Source organism: Sander vitreus, chromosome 14 (genome assembly GCF_031162955.1).
Source record: "Sander vitreus isolate 19-12246 chromosome 14, sanVit1, whole genome shotgun sequence".
In the NCBI taxonomy this organism is placed as follows: Eukaryota; Metazoa; Chordata; class Actinopteri; order Perciformes; family Percidae; genus Sander; species Sander vitreus.
In genome coordinates this window covers 12,542,278-12,562,780 of record NC_135868.1, presented here as the reverse complement: position 1 = coordinate 12,562,780, position 20,503 = coordinate 12,542,278, and the positions used below count along the sequence as shown (strand labels likewise).

General features: G+C 40.3%; 4 protein-coding genes across 4 annotated transcripts; 1 reads left to right on the top strand and 3 right to left on the bottom strand.

Moving 5' to 3' along the window:
- Positions 1-2,579: 2,579 nt before the first annotated feature.
- LOC144529291 (zona pellucida sperm-binding protein 4-like) lies at positions 2,580-6,584 on the bottom strand. Its single transcript, XM_078268300.1, has 11 exons — positions 6,431-6,584; positions 5,519-5,764; positions 5,334-5,440; positions 5,060-5,213; positions 4,822-4,938; positions 4,547-4,716; positions 3,701-3,798; positions 3,434-3,585; positions 3,117-3,294; positions 2,901-3,036; positions 2,580-2,666 (listed from the first exon to the last, which is right to left on the bottom strand). The coding sequence occupies exons 1-11, from the start codon at positions 6,582-6,584 to the stop codon at positions 2,580-2,582; spliced, it is 1,599 nt and encodes a 532-aa protein (XP_078124426.1).
- A 747-nt stretch (positions 6,585-7,331) lies between these two features.
- On the bottom strand, positions 7,332-12,988 carry dus3l (dihydrouridine synthase 3-like (S. cerevisiae)). Its single transcript, XM_078268151.1, has 16 exons — positions 12,879-12,988; positions 12,541-12,651; positions 11,580-11,838; positions 11,134-11,485; positions 10,813-10,889; positions 10,626-10,715; positions 10,482-10,523; positions 10,139-10,291; positions 9,888-10,004; positions 9,575-9,640; positions 9,356-9,466; positions 9,062-9,158; positions 8,869-8,944; positions 8,405-8,593; positions 7,724-7,852; positions 7,332-7,607 (listed from the first exon to the last, which is right to left on the bottom strand). Exons 2-16 carry the CDS (start codon positions 12,615-12,617, stop codon positions 7,535-7,537), a joined length of 1,908 nt encoding a protein of 635 aa, XP_078124277.1. The 5' UTR covers positions 12,618-12,651; positions 12,879-12,988; the 3' UTR covers positions 7,332-7,534.
- Positions 12,989-13,695: 707 nt separating this feature from the next.
- On the top strand, positions 13,696-16,003 carry LOC144529289 (uncharacterized). The gene is made up of 7 exons (XM_078268298.1): positions 13,696-13,831; positions 14,030-14,121; positions 14,541-14,840; positions 15,004-15,065; positions 15,158-15,255; positions 15,349-15,467; positions 15,591-16,003. Exons 1-7 carry the CDS (start codon positions 13,696-13,698, stop codon positions 15,897-15,899), a joined length of 1,116 nt encoding a protein of 371 aa, XP_078124424.1. The 3' UTR covers positions 15,900-16,003.
- Positions 16,004-16,435: 432 nt separating this feature from the next.
- mterf1 (mitochondrial transcription termination factor 1) lies at positions 16,436-19,908 on the bottom strand. Its single transcript, XM_078268123.1, has 2 exons — positions 19,820-19,908; positions 16,436-19,043 (listed from the first exon to the last, which is right to left on the bottom strand). Exon 2 carries the CDS (start codon positions 18,996-18,998, stop codon positions 17,835-17,837), a length of 1,164 nt encoding a protein of 387 aa, XP_078124249.1. The 5' UTR covers positions 18,999-19,043; positions 19,820-19,908; the 3' UTR covers positions 16,436-17,834.
- Between the last annotated feature and the right edge of the window lie 595 nt (positions 19,909-20,503).

Below are 20,503 nucleotides of genomic sequence, written 5' to 3'. Positions count from 1 at the left end.
AGCCATGCATTTAAAATGTTACTTTAGTATACAAAAGTATCAGCATCAAAATTAAATTACAAGGAAAAGTCCACATTTTGCAGAATTGCCTATTTCATAATGATGTATATTACATGTTTAGATTATTATTGATGCATTAATGGGTCATCACTTAAACATTGCAGCTGGTAAGTGTGGGGTTAATTTTTCATTGTTTTATATATTACCATGAGGCAACTGTCTGATTATTCCACATTTTAATTGTGATATTTTGCATATTAAGTGGTTGGGGGTCCTTCTGTACGTAATTTTGGTGTACAATGGTTCTGGAGAAAGCTACACTCAGCAATAGGCTACCACAGACCAAGCAATCGCCCGTTCCAAACAGGCACATTTTGAAAGGGCACAGTAGGCTACTAGTTAATTCTAACACTGGTAACAGAGACCCTGAAGAACCACATCATGTCTCATCTTGCATGTCCATTCAGCATTCTCCATTTATTTGATGTTTTTTGTGACCCCCTTTTCTGGCACCATCAGGTTATTTTCCACTCTGCACTCGATATACAGAACATATTAACAAAAATAAAAAAAGCATTGAACAATTTGCTATGTAAAAATATAGCAGTGTCCTGAGCAGAGAATTAAGTCACACTCCCTCTGTAGGAGTTTTAATCAGGGTTTGGTACAGCACCTTTTAGATATATCAAATCCTATGGGTAGATTGCCATTATTTTATGTGCTGTGCAAATGTATGCAGAGCTTCTCTCTCTCATTCATATATATATATATATATATATGATTGATTGCTACTGTATGTTTGGATATTCATCATGTTCTCCAGAAGATGAATCTTACTCTCAGCCAAGACTTCTACTCATCTAAACAATAGATGCAATTTAAAAAAAATCCCTGCAATAAATCCTACCATCATGGTTAGTTTTAATTTCGTTTAAACTGATCCGTTTATTTAATCTCATCGGAGAAAGTAGGCTTATGGTGTTGAACTTGCATTAGCATCACTGTATACAGGAGGCGTTTGTCTACGGTGGCTGACATGGGCAAACGCCCTGCAACTTCAGAAACCACATGCAAAACAAGCAAATTAATATCTTCATTAATTAACACTAGCGCGCAGCATTTAGCAAATGTGCTGCAAATACACACAAAAGCCAAATACATAAACACGCTGCAAATACAGAAACGATGCAAAATGAAATGCACCAAAAACAAATGCAACAGAAAAACGCTGCATCCAGTTTACACAACGGAAGTTCTCCAGGCCTCTATGGGGGAAGCACTAAGTGGAACAGTTTGACTTTCAACCTGAGAGAGATCCTATCCCTCAAAATGGATGGTCATGCTCAGAGCCATAGAGATGTCTCACTCTGGTCATGCCGCTTTATGCTGTGCATATGGGGCAGTAGTTTAGATTGATCAAGTAGTTGGGTGTGCGCACCACTACGTTTGCCTCATGAGACGTTACCACTGCAGCACATAGATCTGACCCCCACTTGAAACTACACTGTAGTAAACCCCACACCTTAAACAGACCCATGTTATACTGTATAAAATGATTAAAGTTGTACAAAATTGGTAATGACATCTCATTAACATGTTTCATTATTAGACTGTGGCTCAATTTTTTTTTTTTTTTTATATCTACAAAATGAGCAAACTCCACATAACCTGTAGTTTATATGCATTTCACAGAGCACTACTGGGTTTTTGGTCAAAGATATTTCATAATGGCTTATTTTAAATAAGAATAAAAGAAATACCATTCTGGGCAAAAGACTATTGCATTTCAAGTACATGCACATGTATTCTGCTACTGCACACATGTAAACTACAGTCTTATTGAAAACATTACATCCTTTTCCTTTCAGTTTTAGCTTTATTTTGGGCAAGAATGGCACAGGTCCAAGTAGCATTACACTGGTGAGGGGGGAAAAAAGAAAAATTATAGTCAGTAAATACATAAATTTAACAGATCAGTTTAGTGTAGCTTGATTTCAAATGGTCAATTCTTGGTTAAAAATTGTTCACCTAATTTTTACCCAGTCCAACATGTTGACTGGCCATCAGTGGCTCCTAATGGTTCCTTCCCATGTAGTACATAGTTCTGTTGTTCTAATGAACCCTCTCCATCTGGCCCACTGGAATGTATCTGAGAGAGAGTGCTATCAGGGACGGTCCTAGACTTTAGGGGTCCCAAAGCCACAGTAGGTTTAATGAATATTTGTTTTTAGTGTCCAGTTATTCCAAAACACAGATGCCCCCTCAAAATGGATGGTCATACTTGTACTGTACATTTGGGGGCAGTAGTTAAGATTGATCAAGTAGTCAAGTGTGTGCTGACCACTATGTTTGCCTCATGAGAATGTTACCAAACACTGCAGCACAGATCTGACCCCACTTAACTACACCAGAAGAAATCCCACATCTCAAAGAGACTCCAGTTATGGTTTAAAATGTTAAATTTAGTTTCAGTTAGTTATCCATTTTAATGTCCGCAAAGCCTTTCTTAAAGCTGAAAATCCTTGTTGTCTCGAACCAAATCATTTGAAATTTTAAATAGGTGGTAACATCTGCAAGGTTTAGAGACTGACCTTTCCATCAAAACACCGTTCTTTACAAGTCTTTTCGTCTGTCCTACAAACCTCTGTAGAGCACATAAAATAGATCTGCAGGAGAAACAAAAACAAAACATTTAACATAAAAACATTCATACATCCTTGAGCCACTTTCTCATTTCATGTTTGCAGTAAGAACAGTGAAAGTTCAGCTATGGTTGAGATTCATTAGTAAACTGTTTTAAGGACCTCTTTGAGCAAGTCACATTTGCATCAGGGCCTCTTTTGGTAGTGTTCATTTTAGTCTGCAATTATATACAGCATGGCCTGAATAATTCGACTCACTTCTTCATCAAGGTACTGGTTTGTCTTTTGATCCATAAACTGGAAGGCCTGGACCACAAAGCGCCTTTGGTAACGATTTTTGGGAAGGCCACTGACTTTAAGGATAGACACCGTTGGATCATGAGGATTGGCACACCTACAGACCAACACAAGTTATGGTTAGACTAGGCCATTAGTTGTCCTTAATAGGCAGTGGGATCAGACAGTCATGCTTACCCTTCAAAAATGAGCACCAGAGCATTCTTTGCAGAGCGAGGGTAAGCTAAACAGTAGTTCACAAGAATTACTGCATCTGGTTTTGGAGACTTCAGGAGCAGTTCAAGATACACTGGCTTGCCAAGGAGCAGTCGCAAGGGCTGATGGTAAGTTGGGAAGTAGCTTGAATATGTCTCATCTATAGGAGATAGAGAAGAGCAAGCTTATTAAAATTGACAAAATGTTACCATTTGACCACTACTTAGTACAATCTCACTCCAGCCATGTTTATCAAGATTGTACTAGCATTCAGCTTGGAAAATGAATAAGCACCTCACCCCGAGCAATTCTTAGTGTAACACCATATAAGCCTTCGGCGGTAATCGATGATGGCAAGCTGGAACACGGGGTCTTGACAATGTAGCCAACACTGGCCAGTTCCTGTGGAGGACTGGCCCCCAATTTGCTGTAGCGGCATTCCACCATGAACCTACAAAAGACTTAGTTGAGTTTGGTCCTACATGCATGTACAGAGAACACTTAAAGCAGGACCACATTCATTATGTCATGAGGCCCTACAGTGTTAAAATGTATAACCCACTCACTTGATATGGTCGCTTCTTGATATAATGCCATACTTGAGATTAAAAGTTTGGATAACAGATTGCACTTCAGCCAGGTAGATAGTCGTCTCACCAACTTCCTGTCAAGAAAAGTAAAAATTCCTCAGGTGTTGCTTCAGGTCTAACTGATGTACTGCTTGAGGCAAAGACTGCCAGCATGTTTATTTTTTAAATCCCTTTAAGAAGATGTATAGAAGAGATGCCAGACCACAACCTTCCTCCACAGCACTGCAGAGAGGGTCTGGCTAGTCCACACAGCATTCTGGGGTGGGAGTAAAAACATGCCCTCTTTAAACCAAACATCGCCATGGACGCCACCCAGAGCCGTTGCAATATAGCCTTAGAAAAAACACCCCACACAGATTGGACGGATAGTCTAGCTAGCTGTCTGGATTTAGCCTGCAGAGATCTGAGGAGTTAACTATAGTCCTCAAAGCGACAGCGTTTAAAATTCCAACACAAAGAAAGCAGAAGGTAACGGACATCGAAGGAAAGCCATGCATCCGGTGGAATTTCCTGCGGCACCAGAGCAATCCTGGAAGTCAACTTGTGACCTACTTTGCAACAATAGCAGGTCAGGGTGAGGAGTCTGGCATCAATGTCATACAACACCAGTCTATGGTGTTGAAATTTGAAAATGCACAAACTCAAGGGCTTCAGCTTTTAAATCTGCCATTGTAATAAGCAGTAGCAATCAATGTCAACTGTGAGCCTGCAAGTCTGTCAATCAGGCAATGTATCATATAACTTAAATGCAGAGTAACTACTTGTTTTTAAAAGTAACAAAGTGGAAAGTGCATTGTAAAACAAGCAAAGAGGATAACTTACAAAAGCATGAGCTCCACATTCTGTAACTTTAAACTTAAAGATGGCAACCTTGTCATTAACAATGGCTGGTTTACAATTTGGACTCCCAGGAATAATGAGCTTGGTGGGGTCCAAAGGGATGGATGCAGAGTTGAAGCGAATGGCAAAAACAAAGTTTCCCGCATTGCACTCTAAAGTGAGGGGAGAAGAAAGTTAAGCACTTAATACAGTTTTCAATTAGAGAAGTTAAAATTGAGGATAAGTCTATACCACAGCCCTCTACACGGAAGCCCTACCATCCAGCGGGTAGTAGCAGGCGGAAGAAGATACACAGCATCCCCTCATTGCACAGTCTGAGGGCGATATTCCTGTACAACCACAAGTCACCCGCTCCTCCGAGGGAACATCACACCCTGAAACGACAGACATTTTAAATGGTCTGCCATCCCTTATAGCTGGAGTAATTCTTCGCCATACCACAAGTGATGCATAATCATTGCGTTTTTCCATTTGCTGTATGCAGTTTGCACTCACTTGGATTTGGTGGTGGGGAAGGGATTGGGTCTCTACATGTGGATGTGCCACTGAAGAGAGGGCGAAACTTTGGATTTTTCCCACAAGATGCGGTAGCAACTTTTGTCTGACCAATCTCATCTACATACAACAACTGCAGGCTGTAGCCATCAGTCTGTAATAATTTTAAAGTTTGGTTAAGACATGAACTGAAAAGGTAAAAACAAAAAGTATATTTACATCCATTTTAAAGAGAGCAAGGCAGAGCCAAGGCAATTGCTTTACAGTAACTTACACGTTTTACATTGCACCCAGTAAAGGGTACAGTCAAGGTATTCTGGAAAGAGTTCACTTCATAACCACAAGATTTTGGAGCATTCATGACAGATAGTGCCTTTGAGCCTGAAAAGGGAAAGTAATCCTAGTAAATTGACATGCATTAAGCATAATTTCAAATAGGCAGAAAAGTCAAGTACATACCCAAAACTGTGACGTCACTTAATGAACCTGTCAGGAGAGTAATCTGGAAGCTAACATCACTACAAACCACTTTTAACACAGAAGAACTACTGCTGGTCCAGTTCCTCGGAGGGGCATCTACTGCGTCTACCTGGAATCCATGATCAGCAAAAAGGTTGACTTTTTCCCTAGTCGAGGCACCTTCAACTTCAGGACGTACCTCCTCAGGAAATCCATATTCTTCACTGTCAAAGTAGCTGCTGTCATCTGGAGGAGAGAGTGGTAGTGGTTATCAACTGCATGAGACTGCAGGCAAAAAGCTTCAGACATTTCCTCAATTGTGTCAACAGAACCAGTTAAGTTTAATTTCTCCCTTTCATGAAAATGCAGTTGCTAGTAACAAGTCTGATGCTAGTGCAGACTCTCTTAACTCTGACTGATTGGATTTCCTTGAGCTCAAATAAATGAACATTTTAGCCAATCAAAAGCCGTAAGCACCTTTCGTTGTAACAAACATGCCATAGGACTTCTCTGAAAAGGGTATTTTGGAGAAATAAATTCTACAAATGATGCAAATGTTTGATATTATGGAAATACCCTCTCCCAAACTGTTTAACTGCATGCAGTCATTTAAGTATTTGGTTAGACAACTTGCAAAATACAGCCTGGCCATACAATCTAGTATGTGACTCAGGTACAAAGTAAGTAAAATAGCCACCAAGAACCATTTTAGGTGGAGTTAAACGTTACACTTTTTTAAACATTAGCACGTGGTCTGGCTTTATACATCAGCTTAAAGTATACACAGGCCCAGTCCAGACTTTAACCTGGTGGAGTGGTTTTCTTGCTATAGGAAAACAAAAAGAAAACCTTTGCAACAACCCATCGACAGTGAACACACCTTCCACCTATAGTCTCATTGTATTCGTTTACCTGTCGGTGTGACGTATTGTGCTTCACGCCACTGCCTCGACTCGTCGGAATTAACAAGTTCAGTGCCATTGATATGTCTCCATCCCTGTACTGGAACAAGCAGCAGAGTCGCAGTCAGCACCACCAGCAACAGCTCAACCCTAACACCAGCCATGGATCCACGTGAAGCCCTCCTGCAGCTGCTGAGCCCTGGAAAAAGACACAGACTCCTGCCGTGCTACAAGTATTGGTTTGAAGTTAATTGATTGCATCTGGTAGCTGCTAATTGGCAATTGCTCCTCAAGTAAAGTCTCACAGTGCAGCTGTGGAATAAGTACTCAGATCTTTTACTAGAGTAAAAGTAGCAATACTACAGTGTAAATATTACACTATATTCAAAGTCTTACTTAAGTAAATGTACAAAAGTGGCCCACTTGTAACACAGGCCAATTCTGACCTATTCTTCGCATAAATTTTCCAGTCATGAACTGTGAATAAAAAACTTATTAACTTGGTCCAGACGTTTTTAACAATTAAACAAACCGTTAAAATACATTTTTATATTAACTCATCTCCGAAAGTAGATTCAACACTTGTCTGACTTAGTGTAAAAAAAAACATATTACATGCTAGATACAGATTGGAAGTATTGCTTTGCTGTTGTATTACATAACATTTTACTGTTGTACATAATAAACTGGTAATTTATATCTCATTAACATAATGTTAAATTATGACCACCAACTGTGGCTCAATTTTATATCACAACAAAATGAGTAACTCATCTATTTTTCTTTTACACATAACGTGTAGTTTATATGTATTTCACGTAGCACTATTGGATTTTTGTGTTAGTCATAAAGATATTTCATAATGGCTTATTATTTAAAATACCAAGCAGAATAAAATAAAGAGAAATAACTGTGTGGCAAAAGACTTTATTGCATATATTTTAAGTACACACAAACACCCCATGTATTCTGCTACTGCACTACAGGTCTAATAAACAGACTATTCAATAGTCTTTATCATTTAAAACAATACATCCTTTTTCTTTAAGTCTTATTCTCCAGAGCCTATAAAACAAACAAATCAAAAGAACTGGATGTTCAAACAAAGAGCAAATCATTTGTAGGCGTTGGCTTTATGTTTGGGCAAAAAGTTGAAATTCTTTGGCACAGGTCCAAGTAGCATTTCACTGGAGAGGGGAAGAAAAAAAATTAAGTTATAGTCAGTAAATACATATATTTAACAGATCAGTTTCATGTAGCTTTATTTTAAATGGTCATTCTTGATGGTTTAAAAATTGTTTACCTAATCCTGACCCAGTCCCCAACATGTTGACTGGCCATCAGTGACTCCAAATAGTTCCTGCCCATGTAGTACGGAGGTCTCTCGTTGATCTTCTGAGGCACCCTCTCCAACAGGCCCACTGGAATATATCTGAGAGACAGAGATAGTGCTATAAGGGCCGGCCCTAGACTTTTGGGGTCCCTAAGCCCCAAAAGGTTTGATGAATATTTTAGTGTTACGTTCTCATTTGTAGGAGCTGAATCTCTCCTATCTTCATGTGCAAGATGTCCGAATGTAGAAACCAAAAAATATGATGCACAAGGCAACCATATGCTGAGGAACATACATTTATTACAAATAATTAATCATTTGTGCAAAGTCTTTGCTTATACTGGCTGACGATCCAGCATCTCCTGACAAAGTTAAGCACCTGTAAATTATAGATAACAAAACTATTATTCATTTTATCAGCTGCATCCGACCTATTCAAACTGGCTCACCCAGATTTCTTTTTTCTCAACGTGTACCTTTTCCGAGCTGCAGCTTATAAACACCGTTGGCAGTTGGAGTTTAGTTGACTTATACGTCAGGCCGGCTTTGAGTGCTATATTGAGTTTGTTTCTGGATCAAATGGCAAGTCATGAATATTGCTTTTTGACAGTAAATGAAATGCAATATACTAAAGTGCATGTTGTTGCCCACCTGCACATGAAGGAGAGCCACTCCAGCATGAAGGTGCGGGTCTTCTCCACACCTCGAGTGTCGGAGCCCCAGTGCTCCAGACCGAAGTTGCTGAAATCCCTGAGGATGTCCAGTCGCTCACTGGACGAGATGTCCCAGTGTCTGCTCTCCTTTATTTCAGTGAAGATCCATGGCTTAATGAGAGCCCCCCTGAAGAGACAAAAGTCAAACATGCAAAATCAAATTCATCGCAAAGGTCATTGTAACTGCACTGGCAAAGAGAACATGCGTTTGCAAAATGAACTTAATTGCTAAATAAAACCAATATTCATTCTTTACTGAGAAAGAAGGTGGCCGGCTTTCTTTTCTACAAGATGTACTGCTGTCCTGAAAGCTACGGGTGGCGTAGACCACACAATACTTTGACATTTACTTTTTTTTTATTTTTTATTATTTGGTCTATAATGTATATAAGTGGCACCAACCTTGCAATCATCATACCAGAAACTCCGGTCTCTCTCGCTTTCGTGGCATCTTCGTAGGACAGAATGTCTCCATTACCTTAATACAATAAACAATGGTCACCTTAGTTTATCTCATCACCAACAATGAATTACTCTTACTAACATGTTGTCCTCATCTACTGTGTGCAGCTGTAATCTTTACAAATTTGCATACCAAAAAGTGGGACAGGACTGGCCAGTTTGGAACAGGTGGTGATATAGTCCCAGTCAGCCAACTTAGTGTAGCGCTGCTCCCTGGACCGACCATGCAACTGTAAGAAAACGACATCATCAGTGGTGTGTTATCACACTTTGACGCTGATTTGCATTTTGTTGCAGATATAAAAATGATAAAAGGAGCAATAACAAAAATATAATGCAGGACTGACAAAACAAAAAAACAAGGGGCTTGGAAAAAAAACATCTCACACATTTATGAATTTATCTATGCTGCTTTTACAAGACTTACTGTGATCATAGAGACATCCCATTTCTTCATCTCGGGGATGAGTTTGTGCGCTATGTTGCACTTCTCCTGAACACCAGTGCGGATCTTGACAGTTAAAGGGACATCAAGGACCTTCAGGAAGAAAAAAAACTTTTAATTAAATTTAACACTTAGATACTATATACATTTAATGACAGTGGTATTTCCTATTTAGATACATTTGGTTAAAGAAAAGCTTACATAGTTCATTCCCTTGATTATCTGTTCAAACTTTCTGGTGCGTGTCATCAAGCCGCAGCCTCCGCCCTGATGAGGGAAAGCAAACAAAGACCATCTGTCACTGAGTGTCATGTTGACATTTTCCATTTCCAGCCAAACATCAGTGCCGGTGATTTATACACAGGGGCACAGAAAGGCTTGGAAATACCGATTTAAATAAGTGTGTAAAGCTGCAACATTTTACAATGCAGGGAGGGAAACATAAAGGAGTGATAACCAGAGTGGAACGTTCCTTTAATCTGAATGGGACTACATAGTTTGATAGAGGGTTTACCTTCTTGTAGACGAGGTCAATGGGGCATCCAGAGTTGATGTCCACGAAGTCAACATCCGTGTTGTTGTTGATGAGCTCTGCACACCTCGTCATGGTGTCGGGGAAGCAGCCCTCCACCTGGAGACACAATTCGGACTTCAGAACTGAGGCCATCTTCACTCTCACACAAGTCGTGTTTATAACAACAACTTCAACAGAGTAATTCAACAACTCTGGTTCTGGAGAGTCTTAATAATCTATGATGACATCACCTGGACGCCAAAAACATCTTCACTTTCGTGCCGTTTCAGGAGGGCCCACTCTGACTGCTGTCCCTGCAGCAGGTTTGTGCACATGGCCATCTCCCCACAGGTGATGTCTGCTCCGAAGCGCTTGCACACACGACGGAAAGGCAGATTTCCACACTAGGGAAAGAAAAGGAAGTATTTTATCATGTCAAAACCTGGGCCAGAATTTGATATAGCTTGGTATGCTACTGGTTCTTTAGAGTGAAATTTTAAATTAACTCTTGTCTGGAATGATTTGTTGGGCAGCATTTAACTACATCAATAATACATCCAACGACAGTACTCGAATGAGTCTGGTTGTACTTACAGTTGTCAGAGGAGCAAGGTAGAGCTTGTCTTTAAAGTCCACCTTGAACACAGAGAAAGGAGATTACATGATATGTCTTGTGAGTCACCAATGTATTTTAAGAAAATATAATTTTGGAGGAAAGACAGTTGCCTGAAGATATACCCGTTTCTTCTCACATGGGCGCAACTTGATGACATCTACATCAGTCAATGGGCCAACAGTCTTCGCTGGAGGCTGCTTATCTGGGCTGGCCTGTAGTTTGTCACAAAGCAAACAGGTAAAAATATGTTAAGCAACACATTATATATACCTACTGTGTACAGTAATTGCTCAGAGTAGAGGTTTGTACCAGTGTTTCAGCTTCAGTAGACGCACGCTGCTCCCCTCCTGCTGGATCTGTAGATACTTCAGCTGCACGAGCATCTCCTAAGTGTGTCAAAAGACTGAATTAAAAGACCAAATTTAAATTTACACCTGTTTAACTTAAATGATTAAGAATGGCATGCATGTTACCCAACTAAAATAGCTCCAATAAGTGCCACAGAGACTCACTTCAGAGATACTTCCTTTTCACTGCGGATTTCGGCACGTCTGTCAGTGTCTCAAAGGACAAACTTACTTAACGGATTAATGAGAAAAGAATGCGCCTCGTATTTGTAACTCTTCTTACCATTCCTTTGCTGGTCTCTTTTGTCTTTGTAGTTTGCAAGTGTTTTGAGGTACTCTTCTGACTTCTTGAAGGCCACCGAACGCTTCCTCAGACTATTCTGGAGGTCCTTACTCAGGCTGTTCTTTACTGCATTCCTGCCCTCGTTGGCCTTAATTAGTTCTGCGTTCTCCATGGTTTTGAAGTCAGGTGTAGTGTGGGCCTTGGCGAAGCGGCAGGTGAGACCATAAGCACACTTTCCGAATGTGTCATAGAGGTAGCAGCTTTCCCCGATGTCAGCGGGCTTAGTGGCAAAGTACTCGGCTACATTATGATGAAAGTGGCATTTGTCACCGAAGGGGCATTCCCTGTTGGCCTGCATGGGTGGGAAAAGGCATAACATTAACTATCAGCTGACATAGCAATTGAAAAGTACTGTAAGTGGCATTTGTGAATGGTTGGTTTTATACCTGAAGGACTGAGAGACACAGTCGTTTTTCATCATAGGCGGTAGGCTTTGTGTGTGGCCTTGACTTATTTTGTCCCCGAAGACGTTTACGGTCTGGGTTGCCGCCCTTATTCTGCTCCTCTGTGTCTAGTTTGAGCTTTTTGGTCTCAGGGGTCTCATTTGTCTCCTCAACTCTGTCATTTTCACTAGCCTTTTCTCCTTTTGAGCCCTGCCACTCAGAGTCTACAAACGCATGAAATTTTTCTTTGGTTGTTAGGAATCTGTAAATACATGAGGAAAAAGAAATTGAATCGACCTGTCAGTTTGAAGATGTAACATCCGGACATTCAACACAATATTTTAAGACAGAGTGGAACGACCATTGTGTAGAATAGGGCAACATCAATGCCCTGCAAAACCATCTGTTACAATTTGTCTATATAATTTGACACAGTGCCTTACTTCAGCAAGGTGTCAGGGAAGAATATTTGGTCACATTAATTACTCTCTTAATGGTACAATTACAAGAGGGGCTATTGATATGGACCTGCCATACCTTGTAAAACTGGAATAAGAGCTATGTCCATACTCTGTGCAAGAAGTCAAGTGCATTCACCGGCTGCTGAGCCTTTTTGCTGACTGTGTAGTTCTGTTGACTCCATCAGATAAAGGAGTGTGCAGTGTAAAATGTATGAGTCCATGCTACTCTGCTGGAAAAACGGTGGATTACTCCATCAGGTTGAGAGACAGTTGCTGCCTCAAGCGAAGGGCATCTCTGGGTATACCAATGAGGACAAAATGGAGCATAAGAACAAGCTGCAATTTAAGCTTTATAATGGGCTGTTATGGTGAAGAGGGAGCTGACAGACAAGACATGATGTAGAGTGGGGATTTCTGGCTCAACTTAAACTACTTCCAAGATGCATGGAGGAGAGGAAAGTCTCAAGATTCTCATTGTATTCCACAAATGGCTACTAACTTACTGCGGTTTGAGGGCAGCTTCACCCTTCACAGCTTCATCCGTCCTCTTTTCAACGCTTTCCTCCGCCGGTTTTTCCATCACACCGTCACAGGCTTTCTCCAAATCCTTTATACTGAAACATGTCGATACATCAGATGATCACTTTGGATCTAACATACTGCTCAACAGAAGAGCTAAGGATTATCTCCTGGTTCTGAGCAGCGAGTAACGTTTTGTCTTAAGATAAACTCTGTACTGCATATTTAACTATAACCTAGGTTACGTCTAGCTACTTAACTTCCATATGGGTTGCCTGTCTGATTAAACTGAATTTAAATTAACGTTAGCAGAGTTACCTACCTGTTACGTTGCGAATACAATACTTTGATTATATTTCTGTCTCACACTTTCAAATGCACAGCAACGGCGTGAGGAAACGCTTGTGCAGCAGTTTGGTGTAGTCCGTTTGGTGTACTGGCAGACGAACATTGGTTCCGCATGTTACTGTTCGTCTCCCCAATATTCAGATTAAACTATTAAATACTTTAAATGGAGATATGTTGTCCAGGGATGCAACATAATCACATAACCTCTGCTAATTGAATATACATGACATGTTTCAGTTTTGAAATGGCACCAAAAACCCATCTTCTGTATTGCTTTTTTTTTTTTTTTTTAAACGGAAATCTCCCTAATTTTCGGCAGCTAACGACAATTTACAGCCTGTGAACGTTTATATGTTTATTTCATAGACAGCATATATATTATAGTATAGTATATATAGTTTATATGCTCGTCTTGCAAGTACTGCTGTATGAGTCATGCCCATGACCTCGCACGTGATTGGACGAGGGCTCAGAAGGCTCGCCGGGCTATCACATGCGAAGGTCATCGTTATACGGAAGAACTCGCGAGACGAGCTCGCATATGTCTATGATATAAACAAGCACGGTGTGCCGTCAGTTGAAAGATGGAAGTCCCAAGACTGAAGAAAAGACCTCGGCGCCTCTGTGAACATTGCAACACTGAACTCTGTCATACACAGTATTTTGACCACAGAAAGCGCTATTTCAAAAATGGAGTTTGGGAGAAGAAATCCAAAAGGGTTAGGTCAGATAACGTACAGAGCCTGCTGCTATCCAGTCATGACCGAACCGGCGGGAGTTATGGACCGTCGATGTGTAAAGACCTCGAAGATAACTTGGCTGGAGTTGGAGAGATTGATGAAAGTGAAATGCACTCCGAGGACCCAGAAAAAGAAGTGATGGAAGAATCTGAAGAAATGCACCCAGCGACTAACAGTTCAGACAACGGTGAGCACCACAATTTAACTGTTAGACCTGTACAGCAGTGGGCTACAGATATTTTAACTGTACCCGGTCTCCCCTTTAAATTGTCTAGTTATAATGTGGTTGCTTTTCACTGTTGTGGTTATTGTAGTAATAATAATTAATTAAATACGAATATCGCATTATAATGCATAACTATCTTCTGCACGGGTTGTTTTCCAGACGAAACAGCAGATGACCAAAGCATTAATCTTTTCCTGGACTCCAGCGATTCAGAGTCAGTGCAAGATGATGAAGACATCTCCTGCTATGTGGTAAGCATGAAATTACCTTTGAATATACAAGTATAACGTTCCATACATGCTAATCCAGAGCTCAAACGGGAAAATCCAACATGTTTCACTCACATTATTGTTTTCCACTCTCAGTACTACTACTGTTACTCTCAGTGTGTACAGTTTAAATTTCTGTTAGGGAACTATGAAACCAACTAAAATAAACAATTGAATTATAAACAATTCCAAAAAAAACCCTGAATGAAGTTCCCACAGAGTACTTTTAACAGGTTCATTGCACTAAAGCTAGCTGTTTGAGATGCACATGATCTTTTCAAACTACAGTTTTAAAATCTTTTCATATTCAAATGAGCATATTCATGCACTGAGTATGGCCGTTTGAGGTGCTGAGTATGGGCATTGCATGCATTTTAAATATATACTTGACATTTGCATAGGATGAGTATGTGACTGAAGAGGGGGAAAGCCTCGCCTTCAACTCCCCTTCAACTCCTCTGCATGGACGTGATCGACCCCTTTCAGCCAGTCCGCAGACCGGTGAGAAGAAACTGCTGAATGCTATCAGTGGGCTGTCTCGTCAGCTTACTCTGCTTGCTGCCGATGTGAATGAGCAGTTCACCGTAGTAAACTCCAGGTTGCTGTCCATAGAGGATAGGTTGGCTGCTTTGGAGTCGAAAAACTGTGTGGAAGAGACTAACTCTAAGAAGAGAAGACGGGTGCACAATCCCAAGATTGCAGTAAGAATGTTTGGTGACTGCTAGCTAAGCTAAAAGTAGCCTAAAAGCAAAGCTTTTTTTTTTTAAGTAGCCCAAGCTAAAAGTAGACTTGTAAATGAACAAGTGAGCAGAACCAGTGTAAGTTGCTTTATAAAAGTGTATTTTTTGGTCTTGTAATCTACAGGAAGCAGTACGCCGTCTTCACAACTCGGAGACAAATTGTAGGCGCTACGAACCGGAGCAAGGGTAAGATTTAAAGAATATGCTTTCATTCTGCTGTATAAGGAAATAGATACGTTAATAGATACCGATCTTAACCGTACATTTTGTTTTCACAGACTAACCTCGCCTCATAACGAGGCCGTGACCTCCTATTTGCTCGGAGTTATGTCTGCAAGTCCTGATTTACATGATGCTGATAATGACGCCATTGTGTGTAAGTAACTTTTACTGTTTTCTCCTTCCTTGTTTAATTTTATTGTGACTTATATTTTTTTATTCATACCACTCTCATTTAATTGTTTTCCAGCTGCCTGTAAGACATATTACGAGACAGTACGCAGGAGCTTCAGGTACAAACAACCAGATCTTGCGTCGCAGGCGGAAGCTGTGAAGAGTTCAGCTCGGAGTCGATCAAGAAGAAAGAGGGTAAGAGTTATTAGATTAGATCAGTTTTTGTCAATGTGACTATTTTTTGGTGCATTAATAGCTGTGTTGTGTCCACGCAGTGCATCGCGCAGTACTAATTGTCTTTATTGATTGTTTTTACAGCTGCTGGAAGCGAGACAGAGTGTGCTAGCTAAGGATGAGGTGGACCTTTGGAAGTGCGCCACCATAGACCTGATGTCTGATGAGGAAGACGGCATCGTTGGCGGGGTGTCTGGATGGATTGTGCGTCCTCCGTCCTTTCGCAGCCAGGAGCTCACCGAGCTCTGTGCCACGCTGCAGTCGAGATTAGAGGCGATTCCGAAGTACAGGGCAACGCACCACAGACGTCTGCAAAATGGACCGAATTCAGACAGAATGCCGCCAGTTACCAACAGCTCCGAGGCAGCAAACAGACACTTCACGGTGCTGTAGTATTTTGGGCTTCTCGTGAGCTTCCCATTTGTTGTGTGGGCAGATCTCCTACGCTTTGTACATAGTTGTGCGTTTTTGCTAATAAAGCTCTTTCTTTGAATAAACGGCACGTTCCTGGAAAATTTTCCTTTCCTCAAAAAATTCATTCATGTCCTTGATGGTAATAATAGTGTATCCATAGGATAACAATAACATGAATATACAACATAGTAGCATATCATATGAATAAATATAATTATTTTATTATTGGGGTTTGCATTTATAATGACCCAGGGTGACCAATAGTGACAGATCTGCCATCCAATCATGAGTGATTTTTTTTCTAAAAGTCTTTTTAAAAGTAGTGGTTTCATCCAATACTAAGTGAGGAAATTCAAGCCAGGCCAGACATTCTGTGGCCAGGTGTGGTTTCACTGCTATTCATATGCTAATTAGGGTCATTAGCTCATCCGCGAGCTCTCTGCATACGTCATGGTTCGTTCCCGTTTTCCGCTTTCCAACCGGAGGGATTTTTGCAGCCCCCTTTTTTTTTTAACTCTTTCAGCTCCTACTTCAGGGCAGGGTCTTTTCCCTTTTCTACATAGTGGTGGTTAGATAAGGTCAGTTCCATTTGGCCAGTGTGAATGCAAATGGCAAAACCAGTTTTGGGGCAGAGTAGTTAGAACTGTTTAGAAGTGGACTGTTCCTATACCTACTTGGTCGGAAAGATATGTGGCACAGACGAACGCGACGTTCACAGGCTGTAAATTGTCAACTGCTGAAAATTAGGGAGATTTCCGGGCGCTTACAGGGACACAAATCACACTTTTCATGCAGTGTTAATTACATACTTTATAAAGAATTATGATTGAAACATGTAGTCAGATGTTATGCCTTTTTGGATATCAATTTTATTTCAAGATTCCATCCTCACATGAATACCAAGAGCAGCTCTCCAACATGTCACTTTTTATACATCTTTGACCAAGAAATAAAATAATGCATGCACATTTAAAGGGAAAGGAATTTTTAGCAGCTCTGTGTTACAACAAAAATAATTACTAGCTATTAGAGCTGAAACAATAAGTAAACGGACAGAAAATTAAGCAGCAACTGTCTTGATAACTGATAATTGTCAATTGGTAAAAGTCATTGTTTAGTTAAAAAATTCCAAAATGTCCTATTTCCAGCTTGTCATTAGTAAGGATTTGCTGTTTCTGATGCCTTATGTGATAGTAAATTGATTGTCTTTGTGTTTTTAGATCACTGGCTGGACAAAACAAGAAATTTAAAGACACACCTTGGGGTATAGGATTTCTTTCACTATTTTAGAGACTTGATTAATCAAATATTTGGTAGATTAATCAATAGTGAAATAATTGTTCATTGTAGCCCTACAGATACAATGACATATTACAAAAGAGACATTCAAGAAGTCAGAAATCATATTCTAATTAGAACAAGACCAAAATATGATTAATGAGAAGCCAAAAAAAACACTCTGGCTTGTATGTATTTTTTAAAAAACAATTACAACTGATCTGGGCGGGACTAAGCCCCGATAGTGGAGATATCGAAAGCGCCGGATGTCAGGCTTTATCCCAGCAATGTACATCCATTAGCCTCTTTCTGACCAAGTAGTTACAGGAACGTAGTTATCGGAACAGTCCACTTCTAAACACTTCTACTAACTACTCTCCCCCAAAACTGGTTTTCCTATTTGCATTCACACTGGCCAAGTGGCCATAGGAACTGACCTTTTGTTATTATAATCACAGCCATCTAACCACCACTATGCGGAAAAGGGGAAAGAAAGAGTTACAGGACCTGTGGCCAGAGGATCTTAATAATCCCCAAATTGGTCCAGTCGGAACCAGAGAAAAAAAGGGTTCTAGGAACGTTATGTTCTAGGAACTACAAAAATCCCTCCGGTTGGAAAGTGGCTATTGAGCCAGACTAGTCGTCTGGTGAGGCACTAAGCCTTTCTATCTTTGCAACAAACCGCTTTCGGCTAGAGTCCAGGATGTTGATGCCATTCTTCTGGAAGTCATACCCCACTCTCTGCAGCTCCTCTAGTCGCCCTGTAATGTTCTGTGTGCTGTAGTCTAAAACTTTGGGCTTTTCCAGTATCTGCTTCATTGTTATTCCTCCTTTTATGAGACAGTCTAGTTTAGAGCCCAGCGTGTCTTGCCCAATGTACAGAACCATTGGATAGCTGATGATTAGTTTTTTTATGTCAGCTTTCCGACAGCCAAGTAAAACCATCTTTTGTTGAAGACTGTTAAAATTTTTTTTCAGATATTCATTAGAAAGGTCCAGTATCTCTGCTCCAGGGCCTTGAAGAAGAGCAAGCAGTTCTGAATTGCTCAACTTAAGAGAAGCTCTCAGGATATCAATGTTAGTCTTGACTCTCTTAGTGCTTCGGATGAGAATATAAAGGTTTCTGGATAGGACGGCTTTTGGAAACTGCTCTGGATTCTTCCCACCAAGTTCGGCACAGATGTCTTCCAGAAACTCCACCATCTGCCTGTTGAGCTCTAAACTGTTAGAGAATGTCCGCGGTGCTGTGGTCAGCAGCCGATGGAGGTCTTTAGTGTTCAGTCCCAGCGAGTTCAGAAAAGCTATGTTCTTTTCCAATTTCCCATTATCACTGGACCGGAAGAAAGACTCAGGTGAGCGATCCACGATGCTCACAATTTCTTCATCAGTCTTGAAGATCTTTCTCCACAGCTCCCAGCGCTGCTCCAAATGTTCAATTGAGCGGGTGATAGCACGGGGATAACGGGATATGATGCCGGCTATAACTTTGCGGCTGGCACCTTTACTTTGCAGAAACCGAGCAAGACCTTGCTCATTAGTGAAGACTTTACGAAGCACCCCAGGCTGACGCTGGCGTGCCATCTTCACATCAACTCCCATGAGATTCAGATTCTCCAGCAGAGATTCATTATCTGGGGTAACCTGTGGCTTTGGTAGCTCATTACTTCTTGTAGGAGCACTGCAAAACCTCCTGGGAAGCCAGGTTGACGTCAACTGTAGTGGAATTAACCCAAAGCTGTGCTGCAACGCCACTGATCGATGGAGGCTGAACAGAGCCCTCACTCCAGCTACTGCTGCCATTTTAATGAGGGCTACACTGTAACATTACTGCCAGTTTTAGTGGACCTGAAAGAGAAATAAACATATTTAGCTGATTAATAATCTAGTCAAAGAAACAAAACTGAAGTTATCATAGCCACTTGGTCACAATTACGCAGTGGGGGAATAAGTACTCAAATCCTTCAGTAAAAGTAGCAATTCCACACTATATAAAGTATCCTTTATTATAACTAAAAGTCCAATTTACTTAGGTAAAACCACAGTAACGTTAAGTATTATCAAGTAAGTAACGTTACTGATGCACAAACATGTCTGTAGCATTTTAGTGTTGTAAGAACTAATTACTAACAATGCATCATATTTTATTTGTTGATCAGATTTTGTATGTAAACTCTAAATCTGAAAGGTAACATCTTGACTACATCTGTCAGATAAATGTAATGGAGTAAAAAGTGTATAAGAAATAAAGAAGCATTACGTTAATTGAAAGTAGTCAAGTGAAGTAGCTAGTGTTACAGTAGCTAGCTAGCCTACTTGAGTAGCTACACGTAGCCTAGTTCTTGCCCCAAATGCAGTGTTGACACGCCAAATATCTGCTTTTGTTAAGGTCCTGTCATATTCTAAGCTATCTTCTCGTGAGTTTCAAGTCAATCGTTACTTTAACGTTATAAATTAAACCGTTGAGAAACTTTATTCGCTCTCAAATGACTAACGTTAAATGGAAAGTCCTGGCCGAGTCTGTGTCTGTTAACGTTACAACTTTTACCACGTACAATTAATTTTACATTTATCAATACCTCAAGCCATAGTCTTCTAGTAGAAAATGTAATTAAAACACATACCATATATATGTTTAGTGGCTCTTGGCCACATACATGGTCGTGAGGGATATTTGACAGTCCTGCAAAAGTCAACACGTGAAATCAAAGAGGAAACGTGAAACTGGTAAAACTCTCGCGATATTTGTCGTCCGAGGGGAAAAAACGAACATTCCTGACTAATATCGCTAATTAGCGCCATCTAGCGTGTTGGAGTTAAATTGGATTCTCTGCTCACTTTAAACCATAGACTGCATTAAATGCTTTTTTACCACTAGAGGCAGCAGATGACTTTCATTCAGGGGTTACAAATTTCCACATGTCGTAGGATACATTGATAAGATTATAAAGTAACCATAAATGAATGATATAATCAGATATAATTCGAAATAAGGTATTTGGATTGATAGGTTACTTTTCACACTGTTCACAATAATGTTTACCTTTAAGCAAGCAGTGGGAGGAGTACAACCGAGTCCAACCCAGTGATGGTTGCAGGGCCATAAGCAGAATTTTTGATTTTATTATGATTTTCCCCAATTCATCTTATCAATTCAATTAACTTTTCAATTACCTGTTCTGCACATTCTTTCTTCATAATTGATGGCATAAGGGTTCATGGCCTTCTCTACACTGCAAGGATGTAGTTCAGGTGAATATATACTAAATTCTTTCATTATATTTCTGAATATAATCTTATTAATTCTA